This window comes from Oncorhynchus kisutch, linkage group LG25 (genome assembly GCF_002021735.2).
Source record: "Oncorhynchus kisutch isolate 150728-3 linkage group LG25, Okis_V2, whole genome shotgun sequence".
In the NCBI taxonomy this organism is placed as follows: Eukaryota; Metazoa; Chordata; class Actinopteri; order Salmoniformes; family Salmonidae; genus Oncorhynchus; species Oncorhynchus kisutch.
Genome location: NC_034198.2, coordinates 29,991,453 through 30,012,668, shown reverse-complemented (window position 1 = coordinate 30,012,668; position 21,216 = coordinate 29,991,453). Strand labels below are relative to the sequence as shown.

The 21,216-nt window shown below is 41.8% G+C and overlaps 1 protein-coding gene across 28 annotated transcripts in view; it reads left to right on the top strand.

Moving 5' to 3' along the window:
• Positions 1-21,216, top strand: part of LOC109878858 (neurexin-1a) — a 586,328-nt gene that overhangs the window by 1,026 nt on the left and 564,086 nt on the right. For all 28 annotated transcript variants that reach the window (XM_031805049.1, XM_031805050.1, XM_031805056.1 and 25 more), the window contains exon 2: positions 1,424-2,820. In XM_031805049.1, coding sequence (XP_031660909.1) covers positions 2,106-2,820 — 715 coding nt within the window. In that variant the 5' untranslated portion in view covers positions 1,424-2,105. The remainder of the gene's footprint in view (positions 1-1,423; positions 2,821-21,216) is intronic.

The window sequence follows — 21,216 nt, the reverse complement described above, 5'->3', positions numbered from 1 at the left end:
TTATTTCCTGTGTATTTTCGTATTTTCAAACAATGTGGCCGAATTCACAACTTCGATTTTAAGTATTTGAAAGTACTCTAGCCCTGTTTTCAAGTAATTTCCTTAAAAATACATGCAATGCATGCCAATACTTTCCAAATGTAGGCTACTACTTTGTGAATGTGTGCAAATACTTCCTTCGAAATGTATGTGAAAGTAACTTAAATAATTAACATGGTATTTGAACCGAGGTCTGGTAGGCGACTCGTCCCCTTTGAAAATTCTGAATTCATGCGCTTGTCTTAATTCTACTGGAATGTCTGAGTTAAACAAAATATGAAATGAGGAAACCTACAAACAAGATTTCAGCGGTTTCATTACATGCAGATTCTCTTGAATAACAAAAACACTTAGGCCTATCTAACGCAACATTTAGAATGAGATCTACTTATGGAATGAGAGAGTTCATGGAACGGTCCTGTGCTGAGAGGATTGTGGATGCTGCTGCTTGGATGCGGAGCATTTTGTGAGGCATATAATATCGTCACCTGTGGCGGGCTATTAGGGTTGATAGGGGAAGGTACAAGTATCCTCTCCCCCCTGGGATAGCTATGGGGAGAAATAAGTGTGTTAGATAAGACAGGCTACTGCTGTAGACCTATTTTGATCTACTTTTTCGAATATGCTATTTACAATTCTAAATGATTTCTCTAGATGTAATTGAATTAAATGATGTAGGCCTAGTAGTGGTGACTATTGCTAGTTGATGTTTATGTAATTGTGAGCTGCTTAGATTTGCTTTGGGAAAGTTGCTTCTACTTGCAGTGAAACATTCATAAATACGGAGCCTACATGAAAATCTAATCTAATCAAATGTTATTTGTCACGTGCTTCGCAAACAACAGGTGTAGACTAATAATGAAATGCTTACTTATGTTAAGTTTCCCTGACATTTGTAGGACAGGCGACCGCCTTGTGCTTAAATAATGTGTGTGCGCAAAGAATGTGTGTGCGCAAAGAGAACGTATCTGCGCTAACGACGTAGGCTACCCTTTGAGACAGAATACATCTTCCATTGACATAGAACACATAAGGACGTGCAGGTGTGAGCGAATGTGCTCTCTTTGCAACCAAAACATACATAATTTTCCTGGCAATACTGAGTCTAGATCCCGAGATTCCTGTGCTTTCAATCGGCACGCCACCGCAGCTCCCCACAATTCCTTGGGGTCTCAATTCATCCTCTACTGAATATATCATAATTATGTAAGATGGCTAACATGATATGACAAATTGATAGACAAAATGTTTCTAAAACAAAATGTTTCTCTACTGAATATATCGTAATTATGTAAGATGGCTAACATGATATGACAAATTGATAAACAAAATGTTTCTAAAACACAATGAACTGTCCGTTCTTATTTTTCTTTTCTTTTTACAGATCGTCTTCTCATTATGTTGTAAGCTTAAGCTTTTTGGATCAGAGACTGGCCTTGGGAAAAAAAAGAAAAGCTCCATGCGATAATCAATCAAACAATAACAATCGTTCTGTTTGGCGGAGGATGCAGGGTGAGAAGCCAAAAGCAATGACTCTGGATGCCCGCCACATCTCGCTGGTGTGAATAGGATGGTTATTGACGCCGTTTCAACAGCAGTAGAACCGACTGGTGCGCTCTAGCTGCCTGGCACCGAAAATAAGAAACATTCAAAAATCAAGAAAAATAAAAGGCCTGATGGAAATTGGATTCTGAATCACGATTGCCTGTTTTTGGAAGAAAATCTGGATTATAGAATAAAACTAATAGGGAGACAGAAGATATTGACGGAATAAAAACAAATATATAGGACTGAGAAATTGGGATTTAGGCGCGACAGAAAGTGGTCCTATTTTCAAAGATGGTATTTTCTTCGGGAGACTAGTGTAGCTTGCTGGTAGGCTATGACAACAAAATAATTCATTTAGGTTTACAATGTGTCAGTTCATATACATAATTCTTAGTGGTAAGTCAGCGTATTATATCACACTTACCCCTAACTTCTTCTAGCTTGATAAAAGACAATTCCGTCTGAAATCTGACTCAGCGGTATTGTAGCCTAGACCTAAAGAACAATTCGGTCACATCATGGTTCTTGCAATGCGGCATGGCGCCCATCTAATATGGGTAGGCCTTCTCTTGTGCTGTATGGTAGACATGGGGGCAACTATGGAGTTTACAGGCGCAGAGGGCCAGTGGGCCAGGTTTCCAATGTGGAATGCATGTTGTGAGAGTGAAATGAGCTTCAACATGAAAACTAAGAGTTCCCACGGGCTGTTAGTGTACTTCGATGACGAGGGATTCTGCGACTTTTTAGAACTCCTAATACACAACGGTAAACTCAGTCTTCGATTCTCCATCTTCTGCGCTGAGCCTGCAACGGTTCTAACCAACACAGCGGTCAATGACAGCCAGTGGCATGCTGTGACAATATGGAGAAACTTTAAAAACACAACGCTAATGGTGGACAATGAAGTGAAGTGGGTCGAAGTGAAGTCGAAAAGAAGGGATATGACTGTCTTCAGCCACTTGTTTCTTGGGGGAATACCACCGGAATTACGGTCTGTGGCTTTAAGGTTAACATCAGCTGTGGTCAAGGACCATGTACCTTTTACCGGATGGATAACGGACATAAAGGTCAACAATACGGAATCGGCGCTTTTAAACAGCGCTGGGGTCATTAACGACCTCTGTGGTGCAGCAGCCAACATGTGTTTAAATGGAGGTGTCTGCAATGTCATTAACGATGAACCCACGTGCGACTGCTCGCAGACTGACTACCAGGGCAAAGACTGCAGCGAAGGTAAGATATCTGGATTCTCTTTTGGGCCGTTGTCTGTCTTACTAACAATATCCAACAGCTCCCCTTTAACTAAACAACAACACGACATGATTATTTATCATTTTCCATCATTTCAAGCAGTATTAGTAGTCCAACAGTTTACAGAAAATGCAGATCTTCTCTTCCTCTAGACCAGGATAGGCCAACAGGCCTGTAGACCCAATAGGTCTTTAGGCCTTATCTAGTAGGACAATTCAAGAATTTCAAGTAACCTACCCACCAGTGCAAAATAGGTTCATCATTATACAACAATTTTTTAACATATGTTGTCATAGTTGTTTGTAAGGTTGTTAATGAGTGGTTGAGCTCCTGCAAGGGCTCATTAGCCCAACGTGCAGGTGTTCCTCATTCTCTAAGGTGTCTTGCCTTTACCTGGAAGAGGTCACCAGGGAATGGTTGACCTATGACGTTTTTTCCTCTCCAATGGCTTTACCTCCTTCTGAAAGTTTCCAGTCATTAAAAACAATATGTATTTGGAAGAAGATGAAGGAAGTGATTACCACATGCACATGCAAAGAAAATATATGGAGCAACTACAATAGGCACATATGTGTAGAATATTTGCAGTAACTGTATGCAATAATGGCTAGAACGGAGCAAATGGAATGGCATCAAAGACCTGGAAACCATGTGTTTGATACCATTCCACCCATTCCGCTCCAGTCATTACCACAAGCCCGTCCTCCACAATTAAGGTGCCACCACCTCCTGTGCTGTATGCAGTATATTGTGTATTCCATAACATCATGTAGCCAAGACTAGAGGCCTTGTTAGATATGCCATCTGTATTCATTTCTTCCAACTCAATCTTGCTCTATTGATCTTTGATGAGTGATTACAATAGCATCATCTAAGCATTCTAAATTAAGTATTTTTAAGAAATGTGAAACACACCAGAAATCTTTTCTTGGTGACATTTTGCTTGATTTCAAGGTTAGCATTTCAGAGAAGATAGTGGACTTCTGACATTGCTCATGTGTTCTTATGGCTAGATCTTGGCCTATAGATGTTGGTGCAATGTTGGACCATATTCTTCTGTGATTTGAAGGCAGACGTTGGAAATGTGAATCTTTTCAATGATCCCATTTGAGAAGGTGTTACTGTTTGGACATGCTCCGTCTATTTCCTCTCTTTGTTTGTCATTTCCTCGTTGCATTGCTAATGGCTTTGTTGATGAAGTAAAGACAACATTATCTCTTGGTTACATCCCAAATGGCATCCTATTCCTTCCATAGGGCACTACTTTTAACCAGGGCCCATAGGGACTGACACCTAATCTTAATTTCTGTATTCCCCTGCAGTGAGACACCTGCTACTTCATGCCACATTAGTTATATTCTTCTCTTCAATTATTCTCAGAGCAGACACTGTATTCCATTGCTGGTACTTATTATGTGGGCTTGAACAGAAATATGAAACTGACTCCTGGAGGAGTGTAGCCTAAGAGCAATATTAGCCCTAACGAGAGCAGTCTCTCACAGGGTTGAAATACAAATAGGAACCATCATTTAGGGGCTCCTTTGGTTCAGTGGCACAGGAGCGGCACGTATCCTAGTGGTTAGAGCGTTGGGCCAGTAACTGAAAGGTTGCTGAATCAAATCCCTGAGCTGACAAGGTAAAAATCTGTTGTTCTGTCCCTGAGCAAGGCAGTTAACCCACTGTTCCCCGGTAGGCCATCATTGTAAATAAGAATTTGTTTTTAACTGACTTGCCTAGTTAAACAAAGGTTAAATATAGTTTTTAATGCTCCCATTATGATATAGACAATTTCGTACATTTGATTGTCATGTAGCTCCATGGTAGGCAACATGGTCTCATTTAGAATATGTCTGGAATAGCAGACACAGGGTGGGAACCCAAACAGTGACCTTCTCTCAGACGCAACTTTGGAAGACTCCTCTATTGATTTTGGGAGATGGTTTATGCTGATACTCCCATGATGGTGTATTCTACAGTAGAACGTTTCATATATATATATACATTGAATGACAGATGATGAGTGACTAAAATGACCTACAAATACATGTTACCTTAACATCTCACTGTGTTTTCCATACCATTGTGTGTGAGTGTCCCTCTATGCTTTGGGGTATAAAGACACTGCCTCACTAGGCTTGACTACAGTATTCTGCAATTGCTCCATTGTTCATGCATGTGCAGAACACAGTGAGGTACTGTGCCGTGTGTGTGTGTGTGTGTGCGTGCGTGTGTGCGTGCAGTGCTATGTGTGCCCGGCCTCTGCATGTCAGATGTCGGGAGAATAATAATCCTGGTGAGGAGAGTGGAAGACAGAGTGAGAATACATTGAGAACGGATCATAGCTGCCACTGTCCTGAGAGGAACCTTCTTACAGTTCTTACAGTACAGTTCTTGTTATTTACTAAGAAGCTATTTCTGTTTCTTTTTGACAATTTTAATTGAAAAAAAATCACAGTAAAGTAGGCCTTAATTTTTACCCCTGGAAATGATTTGATATTGAGAGAAAAATGGTTGCTTTAGGCCTAAAGGAACTCAACCAGGCAGCCAATCTGAAAGGGCCAATGCAGCTGTTTTTATGTTAGTATCAAATCCTTTCTTTGTAACAATTAAGTACCAATCTTTTATTGTTTTAAATTACAATGGTTTAAAAAAATTGCTTCTTAGCAAAGACACATTTCTCAAAGTAGAATTTTGCTCGGGCTGTCTGGGAGTGGTCTGAGTGAGGAGGGGAACACTGGAAACCAGCTGTTATTGGCAGAGACGTTTGGAACTCTATTTCTTATTGGTCTATTAACCAACTTACCGCCTGGTGATGTCACCATGGAAGACCAATACTCCATTCCACCACGACAGGCTGAAATTTCAGGCAGTCTTTTTAAACAGCTCTTACACTAAAAGGACGTCATCATATTTTTCACAATTTCACAGTATAATTCCAACCTCATAATGTGGAAATATATATCAAACAAAGGAAAATCGTGTTTTTGACTGCACACAGACTCAGGGATCTTTGTTAGATCTGAGGGATTTATAATTCATGATCTAAACGTATCCTGATTTTGGTGGTGGGATGGATGCTGGTAGTAGGATGTGGTGGTGATGGTGGGATGGATGGACGCTGGTAGTACGATGGAGTGGATGATGGTGGTGGTGATGGTGGGATGGATGGATGCTGGTAGTACAATGGAGTGGATGATGGTGGTGGTGATGGTGGGAGGGACACTGGTAGTACGATGGAATGGATGAGGGTGGTGGTGATGGTGGGATGGACGCTGGTAGTACGATGTAATGGATGAGGGTGGTGGTGATGGTGGGATGGACACTGGTAGTACAATGGAATGGATGAGGGTGGTGGTGATGGTGGGATGGACACTGGTAGTACAATGGAGTGGATGATGGTGGTGGTGATGGTGGGATGGACGCTGGTAGTACGATGGAGTGGATGATGGTGGTGGTGATGGTGGGATGGATGGATGCTGGTAGTACAATGGAGTGGATGATGGTGGTGGTGATGGTGGGAGGGACACTGGTAGTACGATGGAATGGATGAGGGTGGTGGTGATGGTGGGATGGACGCTGGTAGTACGATGTAATGGATGAGGGTGGTGGTGATGGTGGGATGGACACTGGTAGTACAATGGAATGGATGAGGGTGGTGGTGATGGTGGGATGGACACTGGTAGTACAATGGAGTGGATGATGGTGGTGGTGATGGTGGGATGGACGCTGGTAGTACGATGGAATGGATGAGGGTGGTGGTGATGGTCGGATGGACGCTGGTAGTACGATGGAATGGATGAGGGTGGTGGTGATGGTGGGATGGACGCTGGTAGTACGATGTAATGGATGAGGGTGGTGTTGATGGTGGGATGGACACTGGTAGTACAATGGAGTGGATGATGGTGGTGGTGATGGTGGGATGGACACTGGTAGTACGATGGAATGGATGAGGGTGGTGGTGGTGGTGGTGATGGTGGGATGGACACTGGCAGTACGATGGAGTGTATGATGGTGGTGGTGATGGTGGGATGGTTGATGGTGGTATTGAGGAGCAAGATTGAAGCTCAACCCAAATCTTGGTTTGCTGTCTCTTTGGGGCCATAAACTCTAGGTTTTTGTAAGATTGGGTACACTTATAATTTTGGTTAGCTACCTCATTGATATGATGTGATATACTATAGGCAGAAACTGTACTTCATTATATTGAAATCCATAAGGATAGCACATGGCCATAATACTGACTGATGAAAAAAATACACAGCTTTCATGGCTTTTTGGGATCGTGCACAAACCATTGACCTTTCATAGGAGAAAAGACTGATATTTGCCATGTCATATTAACATAATGCAATGTCATATTAGCATAATGCAATCTGTTTTAAGGTTGCCTACAACATGTTGTGCCACAATGAAATCTTTCCTCTGCAGTTATTCATTCTGGCAGACAGTATGCTGTGGTTTTGGCTTTCTTTCTGAAGCAGCACAGCAGCTTGTCCACGTGGTAACCCAATTCTGTCCAACCTAGGTGTGGCGACGTACTTCCCTACAGTGAAGATAGGAGTTGGAGACAGTAAAGGGGAGAGGAGAGGGGAGGGAAAGAGGATAAAGAAAAGGGAGGATAGGAGAGGGGGAACAGAAAAAAGAAGCGGGGCGGGGTTTGGGAGAGAGAAGGAAGAAGGAGGCGGGTGGAGTAGCTGTCTGTCTATATTTAGTCCATGTGACTTTGGCATAAAAGTAGTTGGCTATCAACAACTTGTCAAGACAAATAATGCTGTAAAAATACTCTAATTAAGAAAGATGTATGTGGTAAACAAGGTGTTAAAAAGGCCAAACAATTATCAAGATGATGATGGTGGCAGGCAGTGTATATGCTAACATGACATTTAAAGCTACAGTATATGTGTGAAAATACTACACATTAAAAAGGTGTGTAAACATAATTTACATTTATCCTTGTTTTCCATGAAAATATACATGAAATGAGGAGCAAAATGAATAGGAAATGTAGTCAAGACATTGACACAGTTATAAATAATGATTTCTAATTGAAATAATAATTTTGTCCTTCAAACTTTGCTTTGTTCAAAGAATCCTTCATTTGCAGCAATTACAGCCTTGCAGACCTTTGGCATTCTAGTTGTCAATTTGTTGAGCTAATCTGAAGATATTTCACCCCATGCTTCCTGAAGTTGGATTGGCTTGATGGGCCATTCTTACGTACCAAAAGGTCAAGCTGCTCCCACAACAGCTTAATAGGTTTGAGATCCGGTGACTGTGCTGGCCACTCCATTATAGACAGAATACCAGCTGACTGCTTCTTCCCTAAATAGTTATTGCATAGTTTGGAGCTGTGCTTTGGGTCATTGTCCTGTTGTAGGAGGAAATTGGCTCCAATTAAGTGCTGTCCACAGGGTATGGCATGGCGATGCAAAATGGAGTGACAGCCTTCCTTCTTCAAGATCCCTTTTACCCTGTACAAATCTCCCACTTTACCACCACCAAAGCATTCCCAGATCATCACATTGCCTCCACCATGCTTGACAGATGGTGTCAAGCACTCCTCCAGCATCTTTAAATTTTTTCTACGTCTCATGAATGTTCTTCTTTGTGATCCGAACAGCTCAAACTTAGAGTCGTCTGTCCATAACACTTTTTTTTCCAATCTTCCTCTGTCCATTGTCTGTGTTATTTTGCCCATCTTAATCTTTTCCTTTCATTGGCCAGTATGAGATATAGATTTTTCTTTGCAACTCTGCCTAGAAGGCCAGCATCCCGGAGTCGCCTCTTCACCGTTGATGTTGAGACTGGTGTTTTGCGGGTACTAATTAATGAGGCTGCCAGTTGAGGACTTGTGAGATGTCTGGTTCTCAAACTAGACACTCTATTGGACTTGTCCTCTTGCTCAGTTGTGCACCGGGGCCTCCCACTCCTCTTTCTATTCTGGTTAGAGCCAGTTTGCGCTGTTCTGTGAAGGGAGTAGTACACAGCGTTGTACGAGATCTTTAGTTTCTCGCATGGAATAGCCTAAATTTCTTGAAACAAGAATGGACTGACGAGTTTCAGAAGAAAGTTATTTGTTTCTGGCCATTTTGAGCCTGCAATCGAACCCACAAATGCTGATGCTCCAGATACTCAACTAGTCTAAAGAAGGTCAGTTTTATTGCTTCTTTTAATCAGCACAACACTATTTTCAGCTGTGCTAACATAATTGCAAAAGGGTTATCTAATGATCAATTAGCCTTTTAAAATGATAAACTTAGATTAGCTAACACAACGTGCCATTGGTAAAGGGCCTCTGTACTCCTATGTAGATATTCCCATAAAAAATCTGCCGTTTCCAGCTACAATAGTCATTTGCAACATTAACAATGTCTACACTGTATTTCTGATCCGTTTGATGTTTTTTTAATGGACAAAAATGTTGCTTTTCTTTCAAAAACAAGGACATTTCTAAGTGACCCCAAACTTTTGAACGATAGTGTATATTTTATATAGCCTTTATATAGCCTTTATTTAACTAGACCTCTTTCACGAGAGAGGAAATAGACGAAGTATATAATTTAGGTCTAAATATTTACATCACAGTAAACATTTCATATTTCATATCAATCAATTGTTTAGAAAGGAAATCATACAAATGTAGTACTGATGAAGTGGGTGAAATCCTAGAACTAGACCATGCCTCTCTCGCTCTCTCTCTCTCTCTCTCGCTCCCTCTCTCTCTCTCTCTCTCTCCACACTTCTCAACAGTCAACAAACAATCACAGTAAAAGCCTGTTGTAATATTCACAGCAGGGTAGAAGTCTTCACGGATCCACCTGTACCCGACTACCCGAAACCCGTTCCGGGACCGGAGCAGGTCTGGATCTAGAATTCTAAATAATGTCACAGGTCTGGGTTGGATCTGATATGACTGACACAGGTCTGGGTTGGATCTGATATGACTGTCACAGGTCTGGGTGGAATCTGATATGACTGACACAGGTCTGGGTTGGATCTGATATGACTGTCACAGGGCTTGTATATGTGTAATTTTAACTGACTTGTCCGGAAGGGGCCGTACATATCCGAAAGCTACAGTTGTAATCGGCTCCCGAGTGGCGCAGCGGTCTAATGCACTGCATCTCAGTGCTAGAGGCGTCACTATGGCGCACAATTGGCCCAGCATCGTCCAGGTTTGGCCGGTAAAAAGTATAGAGAGAGAATGTTATAATTTATGCTGCTGCTTTTGCTTTTCACAAGAGTGGAGCATGGTGTGTTTAGCATGTTCTTGTTGTTGTCCAATCATAAGTCATCAAAGTGGCAGTAGGCTACAGTCATAGAGCTTCAGTGTGTGGCAAAAGTTAGGAGACATTTAATCAATGGTTAATGAAATAAAAATGACTGAATTAAAAGTTAAAGGAGAAGGATAGGCTACAACGGCCAAGAGCCGACAGGTAGTTTGCTACTTAATATTCTGATTGTTGTTATTTGTAACTGTAGAATGAGAAAGCGCACGCACTGGAGCCTCAATTAACCTAGCTAGCTAAAGTTAGCTGGCTTAACTAGCTTATCTCGGTTTGATGCAGTCAAGACAGGTACTACGTAATCATATGTGATTAGAAATAAGCGAGTTGGCTTGGTTGGTTGCTGTTTTTCATCTTCCCATCCGTCCATCCTGCTCCCTGTGTCACTTACTCACAATATGGCCCCTCCCCCGCCTGCCAGAGCCCCGCCTCTCTCCCTCTTTTCACGTTTTATCTGCTCCGGTTAATAAAGTAGCTGAAAAATATATATATAGGTCTATCCGACCAGGTCTATATGAAACAACACCTCGGCAATAAAATTTAAATGTGTCACCCCACCATGATGTCAGCTATAAAGAATACGAAAATGGCATATAAGAATAAAAAATATTTAATAAAAAAATCTAGCAATACACAACATACACATACCAACAGCATACAAACACACAGAGACATCAATGACATCACACCTGCCCAGATCCACCTGCTCACACCCCCATCTCCATCACTCTCTGCCACATGTCCTCAAACTGCACCATTTTCTTTCTCTCCATCGCCCACACACTTTCAACATTTAGATAATAAAGCATTTGACCTTTCAATTGTGTTACCGATAGAGGATTGGTTGATATCCATTTTTTTCCAAAATGATTTATGAGAAAGTATCCTACAACCCATCGGGTATCTCACAGCACCCTCATATGCCATGTCTTGAAATATGCAGACAGATAGATTAACAGGAAATTTACATTGTAATACTTCTGACATCCAACTTTCTAACTCCACCCATAACTTTTGGACCTTATAGCGTTCCCAGAAGGCATGGATTATTATGTAATTGACAGTTTTACACTCAATAGAAGAAGTGTGATGACAACCCAAGCTAGGCTCTTGTACATCAACTAATATCATTATGCATCATTAGGCTTTCATTGTCTCTGTTTTATAACATGACACAGATTGGGGGAAGGAGGTGTGTGTGTGTGTGGTTAAGATGGCGTAGCAGTCAGACGTCTTTGTCCTGTCGTGTCCCTTGTATATATTGTTTTACATATTTTTCGTCGCATATCCTTTAAAATATTTAGCTAAACCTCATCATCTAAATACTCTCCTGCAACCCAATGTGGCGTGGATCTGCTTTTTTTCCCTAAAGTATTTATATTTACTTTGGATCTGGAATCCCTCAACTGAAGCTAGCCAGCTAACTACCCGATATCAGTCAGCAAACCATTGCCAGCGGTCATCAGCTAACCTTCAGCTCTGAAAGCTCTCGCCAGTTCAACGTGACTCTAACCAGAGCATAACAGACCTGTTATTTTTATCCCCGGATTCCTACCACAAACTGAACATTTTCATCTGGATCTTCACAACTAGCTAACCGCAATCCCGGATGACTACTCCTGGCTAGCGTTTCCATCCTAGAGCAAGCACCAATTTAGCTTGAATCTAGCCCGGCCAGGGCTCCTGTGCTACCACCGAAGCATACCCCTGGGCTACAATATCGGCCTGCTAGCTACCTAGAGCTACTTGGAACCCTACTAATTCCACGACTGGTCTATCGACGTCACCGCACGAAGAGGCAAAAACAGACTTACCCCCGTCGTGAACCCCCCCCAAAGGCTAACTTTCTAGCCCCTGCTATCTGCTTGCTTGCTAACCCGGTCTGCTAACTGCTAAACTGCCGGGCCCTGGTCTGCTAACCGCTAGATTGCCTGCCCGATCTGCTAACTGCTAGCCCTTGCTAACTGCTTGCTTGCTAACCCGGTCCGCTAACTGCTAACTGCTAGCTTGTACTGGTCTACTAACTGCTAGCCCATGCTAACTGCTTGCTTGCTAACCCGGCCTGCTAACTGCTAGCTTGCCCTGGTCCACTAGCTGCTAGCTTGTTTTGCTCCGGCCTACTAACTGTTAGCTTGTTAGCCTGCTAACTCTCTGAATCGCCGTGTCCCCAGCCAGCCCAACCACTCACTGGACCCATATGTTCACTTGGCTATGTATGCCTCTCTCTAATATCAATATGCCTTGTCCATTACTGTCCTGGTTAGTGATTACTGTCTTATCTCACTGTAGAGCCTCTAGCCCTGCTCATTATGCCTCAACCAACCATGTTGTTCCACCTCCTACATATGCGATGACATCACCTGGTTTAAACATCTCTAGAGACTATATCTCTCTCTTCATTACTCAATGCCTAGGTTTACCTCCAATGTATTCACATCCTACCTTATCTTTGTCTGTACACTATGCCTTGAATCTATGCTATCGTGCCCAGAAACCTGCTCCTTTTACTCTCTGTTCTGAACGTGCTAGACGGCCAGTTCGTACAGTCTTTAGCCGGACCCATATCCTACTTCTCCTCTGTTCCTCTGGGGATGTGGAGGTTAATCCAGGTCCTGCAGTGCCTAGCTCCACATCCAACCCCAAGGTGCTCTCATTTGTTGACTTCCGTAAACGTAAAAGCCTTGGTTTCATGCATGTTAACATTAGAAGCCTACTCCCTAAGTTTGTTTTACTCACTGCTTTAGCACACTCTGCCAACCCAGATGTCTTAGCCGTATCTGAATCCTGGCTTATGAAAACCACCAAAAACCCTGAAATCTCTATTGATAACTATAACATTTTCCGCCAAGATAGAACTACCAAAGGGGGTGGTGTTGCAATCTACTGTAAAGATAGCCTGCAGAGTTCTGTATTACTTTCTAAGTCTGTACCCAAACAATTTGAGCTTCTACTTCTAAAAATTCACCTTTCCAGAAACAAGTCTCTCACTGTTGCCGCTTGCTATAGACCTCCCTCTGCCCCCAGCTGTGCCCTCGATACTATATGTGAACTGATTGCCCCCCATCTATCTTCTGAGCTCATGCTACTAGGTGACCTAAACTGGGACATGCTTAACACCCCGGCCATCCTACAAACTAAGCTTGATGCCCTCAATCTCACACAAATGATCAATGAACCTATCAGGTACAACCCCAAATCAGTGAACACGGGCACCCTCATAGATGTCATCCTAACTAATTCACCCTCCAAATACACCTCTGCTGTTTTCAGTCAAGATCTCAGCGATCACTGCCTCATTGCCTGCATCCGTAATGGGTCTGCGACCAAACGACCACCCCTCATCACTGTCAAACGCTCCCTGAAACACTTCTGCGAGCAGGCCTTTCTAATCGACCTGGCCTGGGTATCCTGGAATGACATTGACCTCATCCCGTCAGTAGATGATGCCTGGCTATTCTTTAAAAGTGCCTTCCTCACCATCTTAAATAAGCATGCCCCTCTCAAAAAATGTAGAACTAGGAATAGATATAGTCCTTGGTTCATGCCAGACCTGTCTGCCCTTGACCAGCACAAAAACATCCTGTGGCGTTCTGCATTAGCATCGAATAGCCCCCGTGATATACAACTTTTCAGGGAAGTTAGGAACAAATATACACAGGCAGTTAGAAAAGCTAAGGAAAGCTTTTTCAAACAGAAATTTGCATCCTGTAGTACTAACTCAAAAAAGTTCTGGGACACTGTAAAGTCCATGGAGAATAAGAGCACCTCCTTTCAGCTGTCACCACCGATTAAATCCACTATAATTGAGAATTTCAATAAGCATTTCTCTACGGCTGGCCATGCTTTCCACATGGCTACCCCTACCTCGGTCAACTGCCCGGCACCCTCCACAGCAACCCGCCAAAGCCCCCACCATTTCTCCTTCACCCAAATCCAAATAGCCGATGTTCTGAAAGAGCTGCAAAATCTGGACCCCTACAAATCAGCCGGGCAAGACAATCTGGACCCTCTCTTTCTAAAATTATCTGCCAACATTGTTGCAACCCCTATTACGAGCCTGTTCAACCTCTCTTTCATATCGTCTGAGATTCCCAAAGATTGGAAAGCTGCCGCGGTCATCCCCCTCTTCAAAGGGGGTGACACTCTAGACCCAAACTGCTACAGACCTCTATCTATCCTACCCTGTCTTTCTAAGGTCTTCGAAAGCCAAGTTAACAAACAGATCTCTGACCATTGCTGAGGTGCAGTCACTTTTGAGGATACAAGTACACAGTTCAAATATGATAAAATATGCTATATTTGATGTGATGTATTTCCTAGTTTACAAATATAGTATAATCAAATTACACATTTAAAAATTACTAAGATTTCAACTTCCTTGTAACTGTAAAATACATATTTGTATATTTAGTGTTAGAGAAAATGTGCACATTTTCTAAAGGTCTCTGTTGATCAAAACATCTGCCCCCATCTCTGTGAACGTCACACAGAGCTCTAGCTTGGCTTCCTGGACTCGGTAGGAACTCGCCGTTCATCTCAAATGAATGTTGTCCATCTATGACAAACAGAAAGTGTTTTTTGTTTAAAATCTATGAATTATTATACAATCTCTGAATATGCTACAGTGATGAAAACACTTTATCCTGCTGCACTACAATGTAAGGAATGCAGGCATGTGCTTTGTCAGTGGCTGTGATGTGAAGTTCAGCCAGGAGTTGATGGACAATAAGGAAGAGCCAATGAAATGCTAGTAGGTACATCCCAGCTTCAAGTGGTTTCAGTTTTAACATCCTACAGCACACAGGCTAAAAAAATATACTACTGTGTCCAGGGCTATCGCTCAATGGAAGCCATTTCGGTCTACAATGTCCACAGATTGATTTATAAGCAAAGATATCTGTTGGATCTGGTACCAAGACCACACAGGTCCCCTAAATAGGGGACTTTATATTTAAGAGGATTATCAGCCTGAGAAAGTATTGTGTGGGAAAACAATGTTTCAGTGAAAATATAATTAATCCAACGTACATATGTGCTGCTAAACCATCACTGGCAAAGCACAACTGTCTATTAAGATGCAGTCCGGGAATTTAAGCACTTACAAATTCGTAACGTATTCTGTGAATTGGAATTCGTAACATATCAAATGGACCGGAGGACAACTAGAACATCCGTTTAGCTATCAGTACCATTTAGAAAAACATTATGTTAAAATTTGATGGGCTAGCTTCATATAATTCTCACAAAGACAACAACACCTCTGCAATAAAATTGAAATGTGTCACAAAATCACTAAACAGATGGTACTGTTAGGTAAACAGATGGTACTGTTCGCTAATCAGATGGTAATGTTAGCTAATCAGATGGTACTGTTAGCTAATCAGATGGTACTGTTAGCTCATCAGATGGTACTGTTAGCTAAACATGAGATGGTACTGTTAGCTAAATGTGAGATGGTACTGTTAGCTAAACATGAGATAGTACTGTTAGCGAACCGTAAGATGGTACTGTTAGCTAAACAGATGGTAGTGTTAGCTAAACAGATGGTAGTGTTAGCTTAAGAGGGCTGTTAGCAAATAGTGGTTCCCAAGGTGCTTTGTGAAGTGATTTTTTTTGGACAGATTTACATTTTGACAAATGCTTTTGTCCCAAAGAGGGAAGCACCTCTTGAATATAGTGCATAGATGGATTAAATCCAGTCGGGGCTTGAAAGGAGAGTGAAAGGGAGGGAGGGGAGTTAGAATAGACTGTCTGTGCCAAATTATTCTTGGCCAAACAGAGGCTATTTTCATACATTACACTGCTAGCTATCATCAAAGCATCCAATCCATTTTAAGTCATAATATGATGGTGAATTTTTGGGGTCCCATTTATGTCCAAAGGGCCTTATGTTCTCAAAATGTATTACATAATGTGGCTTTATATCACTTTCATTAAGAAATAGAGCTATGACTGAGGGAAAGGGAACATTTGCCTTGATTCCAAACTGATCATCTCCGTTAAACCACTGTTTCACTGTAAATATACGTCTTTGGGTATATTAAAGTTTTGCAATGACAGAGATAATATAAATCTGAATATGAAATGGGGAGATAAAGGAGAGGGATACAGCAGAGAAAGTGACTGGCGGAATGGGGGATTGAACTGCTGCACTATGTCACTATATCAAATGGATTAGTTTGAATTCCAGGCTAATGGAATACTGATCTAGCAGTGAAGTCTGCCTTCTACTGTGCTTCATGCTTCTAACAAGAAGACTCTGGAGATCGTTTCTTTGTACGTTGACATTACAGGAAAGACATTGTCTCCACAATTGGCTAGTATTTAGAAATCCTAAATTTGTACCTTTCTGTTAAATAATTTAAAAGCTTTTCTATTACTTTGATCAGATGAAAGGATTACAGGATTTGGCTAAACTGCGTCACAGAAACACACACACACACACACACAATCTCTTTTGTTTGGTCGGTCTGCGGAACAATTATTTAAATGCACTGGTCTGTAACCTGCCCGAACGATAAGTTCTCAGATTTAGCCCTTTCATCGTTCATTGGAGAAATCACATGGACACTAGTCGTGCGTCCAAAACGGTACACTACTATTCCCTTTATAGCGCACCACTTTTGACCAAGGCCCATATGTACTGCACTATAAAGGGAAGACGGTGCCATTTAGGATGCATCCTTGGACTACACAACTCCACATTCCATCATAATGAAATAGAATCAATGTGTTTGTCACTGTACATTTGCTTATCATTAAACAGGCCGGGTGAATGTAGAACAACAAAACATCAAACAACATCCCACTACTGTATTGTTTTCTGCATCCCTATTAGCACCCTGATCCCTTTATAGTGCACTACTTTTGACCAGGGCTAATGGGGCTCTGCTTAACAGTAGTGCACTATATAGGGAATAGGGTGCCATTTGTGAGGCTTTGTCTGCGTACTGCCCATTTTAAATCAGGAGAGCTCTTTCTAGTGTTTGTATTTGTATTTGAATTATATAGTAGCTACACTGCCTTGCAAAATTATTCACCCCCTTTGTTGAATTACAAAGGGGGTGAACCTTTTTATTTGAATTTAATGTAATGGACATACACAAAATAGTCCAAATTGGTGAAGTGAAATAAGAAAAAATACTTATTTAAAAATAAAAAAATAAAATACAAACAGAAAAGTGGTGTGTGAATGTCTATTCACCCCCTTTGCTATGAAGCCCCTAAATAAGATCTGGTGCAACCAATTACCTTCAGAAGTCACATATTTAGTTAGATTGCACACAGGTGAACGTTATTTAAGTGTCACATGAACTGTCACATGATCTCAGTATATGTACCCGCGTTCTGAAAGGCCCCAGAGTCTGCAACACCACTAGGCAAGGGGCACCACCAAGCAAGCAGCACCATGAAGACCAAGGAGCTCCCCAAACAGGTCAAGGACAAAGTTGTGGAGAACTACAGATTAGGGTTGCTTATAAAAAAATATCAGAAACTTTGAACATCCCACGGAGCACCATTAAATTCATGATAAAAAAATGGAAAGAATATGGCACCACAACAAACCTGCCAAGAGAGGGCCGCCCACCAAAACTCACGGACCAGGCACGGAGGGCATTAATCAGAGAGGCAACAAAGAGACCAAAGATAACGCTGAAGGAGCTGCAAAGCTCCACTGCGGATATTGAAGTATCTGTCCATAGGACCACTTTAAGCCGTACACTCCACAGAGCTGGGCTTTATGGGAGAGTGGCCAGAAAAAAGCCATTGCTTAAAGAAAAAAATAAGCAAACACGTTTGGTGTTCGCCGAAAGGCATGTGGGAGACTCCCCAAACATATGGAAGAAGGAACTCTGGATAGATGAGACTAAAATTGAGCTTTTTGTCCATCAAGGAAAATGTTATGTCTGGCGCAAACCCAACACCTCCCTTCACCCAGAGACCACCATCCCCACAGTGAAACATGGTGGTGTCAGCATCATGCTGTTGGGATGTTTTTCATAGGCAGGGACTGGGAAACTGGTCAGAATTGAAGGAATGATGGATGGCACTAAATATTCTTGAGGGAAACCTGTTTCAGTCTTCCAGAGATTTGAGACTAGGACGGAGGTTCACCTTCCAGCAGGACAATGACCCTAAGCATACTGCTAAAGCAACACTCGAGTGGTTTAAAACCTCTTAAGGATAGGGGGCAGTGTTCGGAAGTTCGGATGACTGACTTGCCCAAAGTAAACTGCCTGTTACTCAGGCCCAGATGCTAGGATATGCATATAATTGGTAGCATTGGATAGAAAACACTCGAAAGTTTCTAAAACGGTTAAAATAATGTCTGTGAGTATAACAAAACTGATATGGCAGGCGAAAACAAGAGGATTTGTTTTTGAGGTCACAGGCCATTTCAATGCAAAAACAAATAGGTAGGACCCGGATTGCAGTTCCTATGTCTTCCACTAGATGTCAACCGTCTTTAGACAGGGTTTCAGGCTTGTTTCTTGAAAAACGAACAAGTAGTTGTAGTTTATCCAAGGCGTCCCTCATTAGAAAAGTAGTCTTGTTGCGCACTTGTTGAATGAGGTGCGCACTCTTTGTTATTTATCTTCCCTATTGAACATACTATTCTCTGTCTTAAATGTTATCGATTATTTAGATATTTGCTTACCTGAGGATGAATTAGAAACATCGTTTGATTTGCTTGGATGAACTTTACCGATACATTTTTGGATTTGTTTGTATGCATGTTGAACGAGTGGATTACTGAAATCAATGGCGCCAACTAAACTGACTTTTTTGGATTTAAAGAGGGACTTTATCGAACAGTTTGTCTTGGAATGGCCTAGACAAATCCCAGACCTCTATCCAATTGAAAATCTGTGGTATGACTTAAAGATTGCTGCAACTTGAAGGAGCTGGAGCAGTTTTGCCTTGAAGAATGGGCAAACATCCCAGTGGCTAGATGTGCAATCTTATAGAGACATACCCCAAGAGACTTGCAGCTGTAATTGCTGCAAAAGGTGGCTCTACAAAGTATTGACTTTGAGGGGGTGAAAGTTTTCTGTTTTTTTCTTCTTATTTCTTGTTTGTTTCACAAAAAAAGGTATCTTAAAAGTGATAGGCATATTGTGTATATTTTTTTAAAATTCCAGGTTGTAAGGCAACAAAATAGGAAAAATGCCAAAGAGGTGAATACTTTCGCAAGCGACTGTATTCAATGAACTGTATGCTACTGTCGTGACATTGTATTAGTTAATGTGACGACTGTTGCTCATCGAATGATTACAAGTTTCTAATTGCGTGATTAACTGAATCAAGCAATTATTAATTCATTAACCTGGGGCACCATGGGAAAACTAGTCTTTATTGAGTTTCTATTTCCCAAATTAACTCACTGAATATCAGATTATCGATTTTACAACAGCCGCTAATTAACCAGTTGCCTCTACCAATCTCTTCCTGAACGTCGTATAGCCCGTGAATCTGCACGGATCCGGGTCTCACTAATGAATTCGTACCACACCAATCTTAGTTAAATATTTATTTACTAAAAAGCTAAAATTATGTTAAAAGATACACATAGACAAAACACATTATAGGCTATTGATTAGAACTTAGTATAACGGGCCAACACACTATGGCGCGTGTTACCCACAATGATGATTTCAAACGAGAGAGAAAAAAGAAAGTACACAAGAGAAATGTACATTTGGGTGAATTTGTCAGGTATGCTATTCTAACCCTAGCCTTGCCCCAAACTGCCGCTCTTATGGGTCAGAATATAATGATGTAATTACGTGGGGATGATCTCAGAGGATTCTCTGCGTAGGCCTTCAGCTGTTCAATGACGCCCTACTCTGGCGCACCTCTCTGAGTCCTCCCGATGTCAGTGTCCTTTTTGGCTTAGGAGTCTGTTCCCTCACCCTTTTCTCTGGAAGGGGTCTCCTGAGGACAGACAGCTCTGTAGCTCAGACCTCACAGCATAGGAATGAAACCCTTTAGATACCACAATTCGATGTGAGATGGAGGCTAGGTGGTTCGACTTGAATTCACCCGCTTAGACACAGCTACTCATCTGTAGCTTGGGTAGAAAAGGATTTCTTTGTCCTCAAACGTGCGTTGCGTTCTGGGTTCGGTGACTTTTTAGACCCTGCTGCAGCTGGGGTCACATAGTCCTGCTGTAAATTCTATACTCACAGGTTTTATACCCTTGGGTCAGAAGTGGGCGTAGCCGCCTTTAGGGCAGTTCTCTGGGCATACCAAGTTAATGAGGCAAGGTCTAGATTTGATTCAAATCGAATTTTAGACAACTAACTTAACATTTCATCTTCCCCAAAATATTCTCTTTGATTTGGATTTTTTCCATACAACGTACAATGTATAAACATCAAACATATACTAGGAAACCTCTTCACATTACAATGTTTTTGTAATAATGTCATCTATTAACCTTTAATAACAAAACAATAATGACATACATTTTCATATTCCATTTATCGTCATGACCACCATTGTGGCTGACGGAAACCATTGTTCCAAAGTCCCTTTATTTCATGTTTAATGTTCTGAGGCTGGTTCTCCATAGTAACAGGACAAAGGAATTTGTCTGTGGCCTGAGATTTACCAGGGGCGTGAGGGGTCATAAAACCCCCCAGAACTCTCCTCCTCTGTTGGGGTTGAGAGATAATCTGTAGGGTTGTGGTCTCCTGTAACCTGACCTGGTAATGACAATACATCACTTTTGTTGGACGTTACATAAAGATGGATCGCTCCTTCATGCAGTGAGTCATGCGACCGCGGCTTGCTATATAAAGCAGGCAGACAGGCATTGAGGCTTTCAGTTACTGTTCGATTGAATGTTATAATGGACAATACGAGTGACCTAAGTGACTTTGAGCGTGGAATGATCGTCGGTGCCAGGTGCACCAGATACAGTATCTCAGAAACGGCCTGGGCTTTTCACGCACGACAGTGTCTAGGGTTTACCCAGAATGGTTCATCAAACAAAACACATCCAGTCAGCAGCAGTCCTGTTGACAAAAACCGCTCATTGATGAGAGAGGTCGAAGGAGACTGGCAAAAATCATGCAAGATTACATGC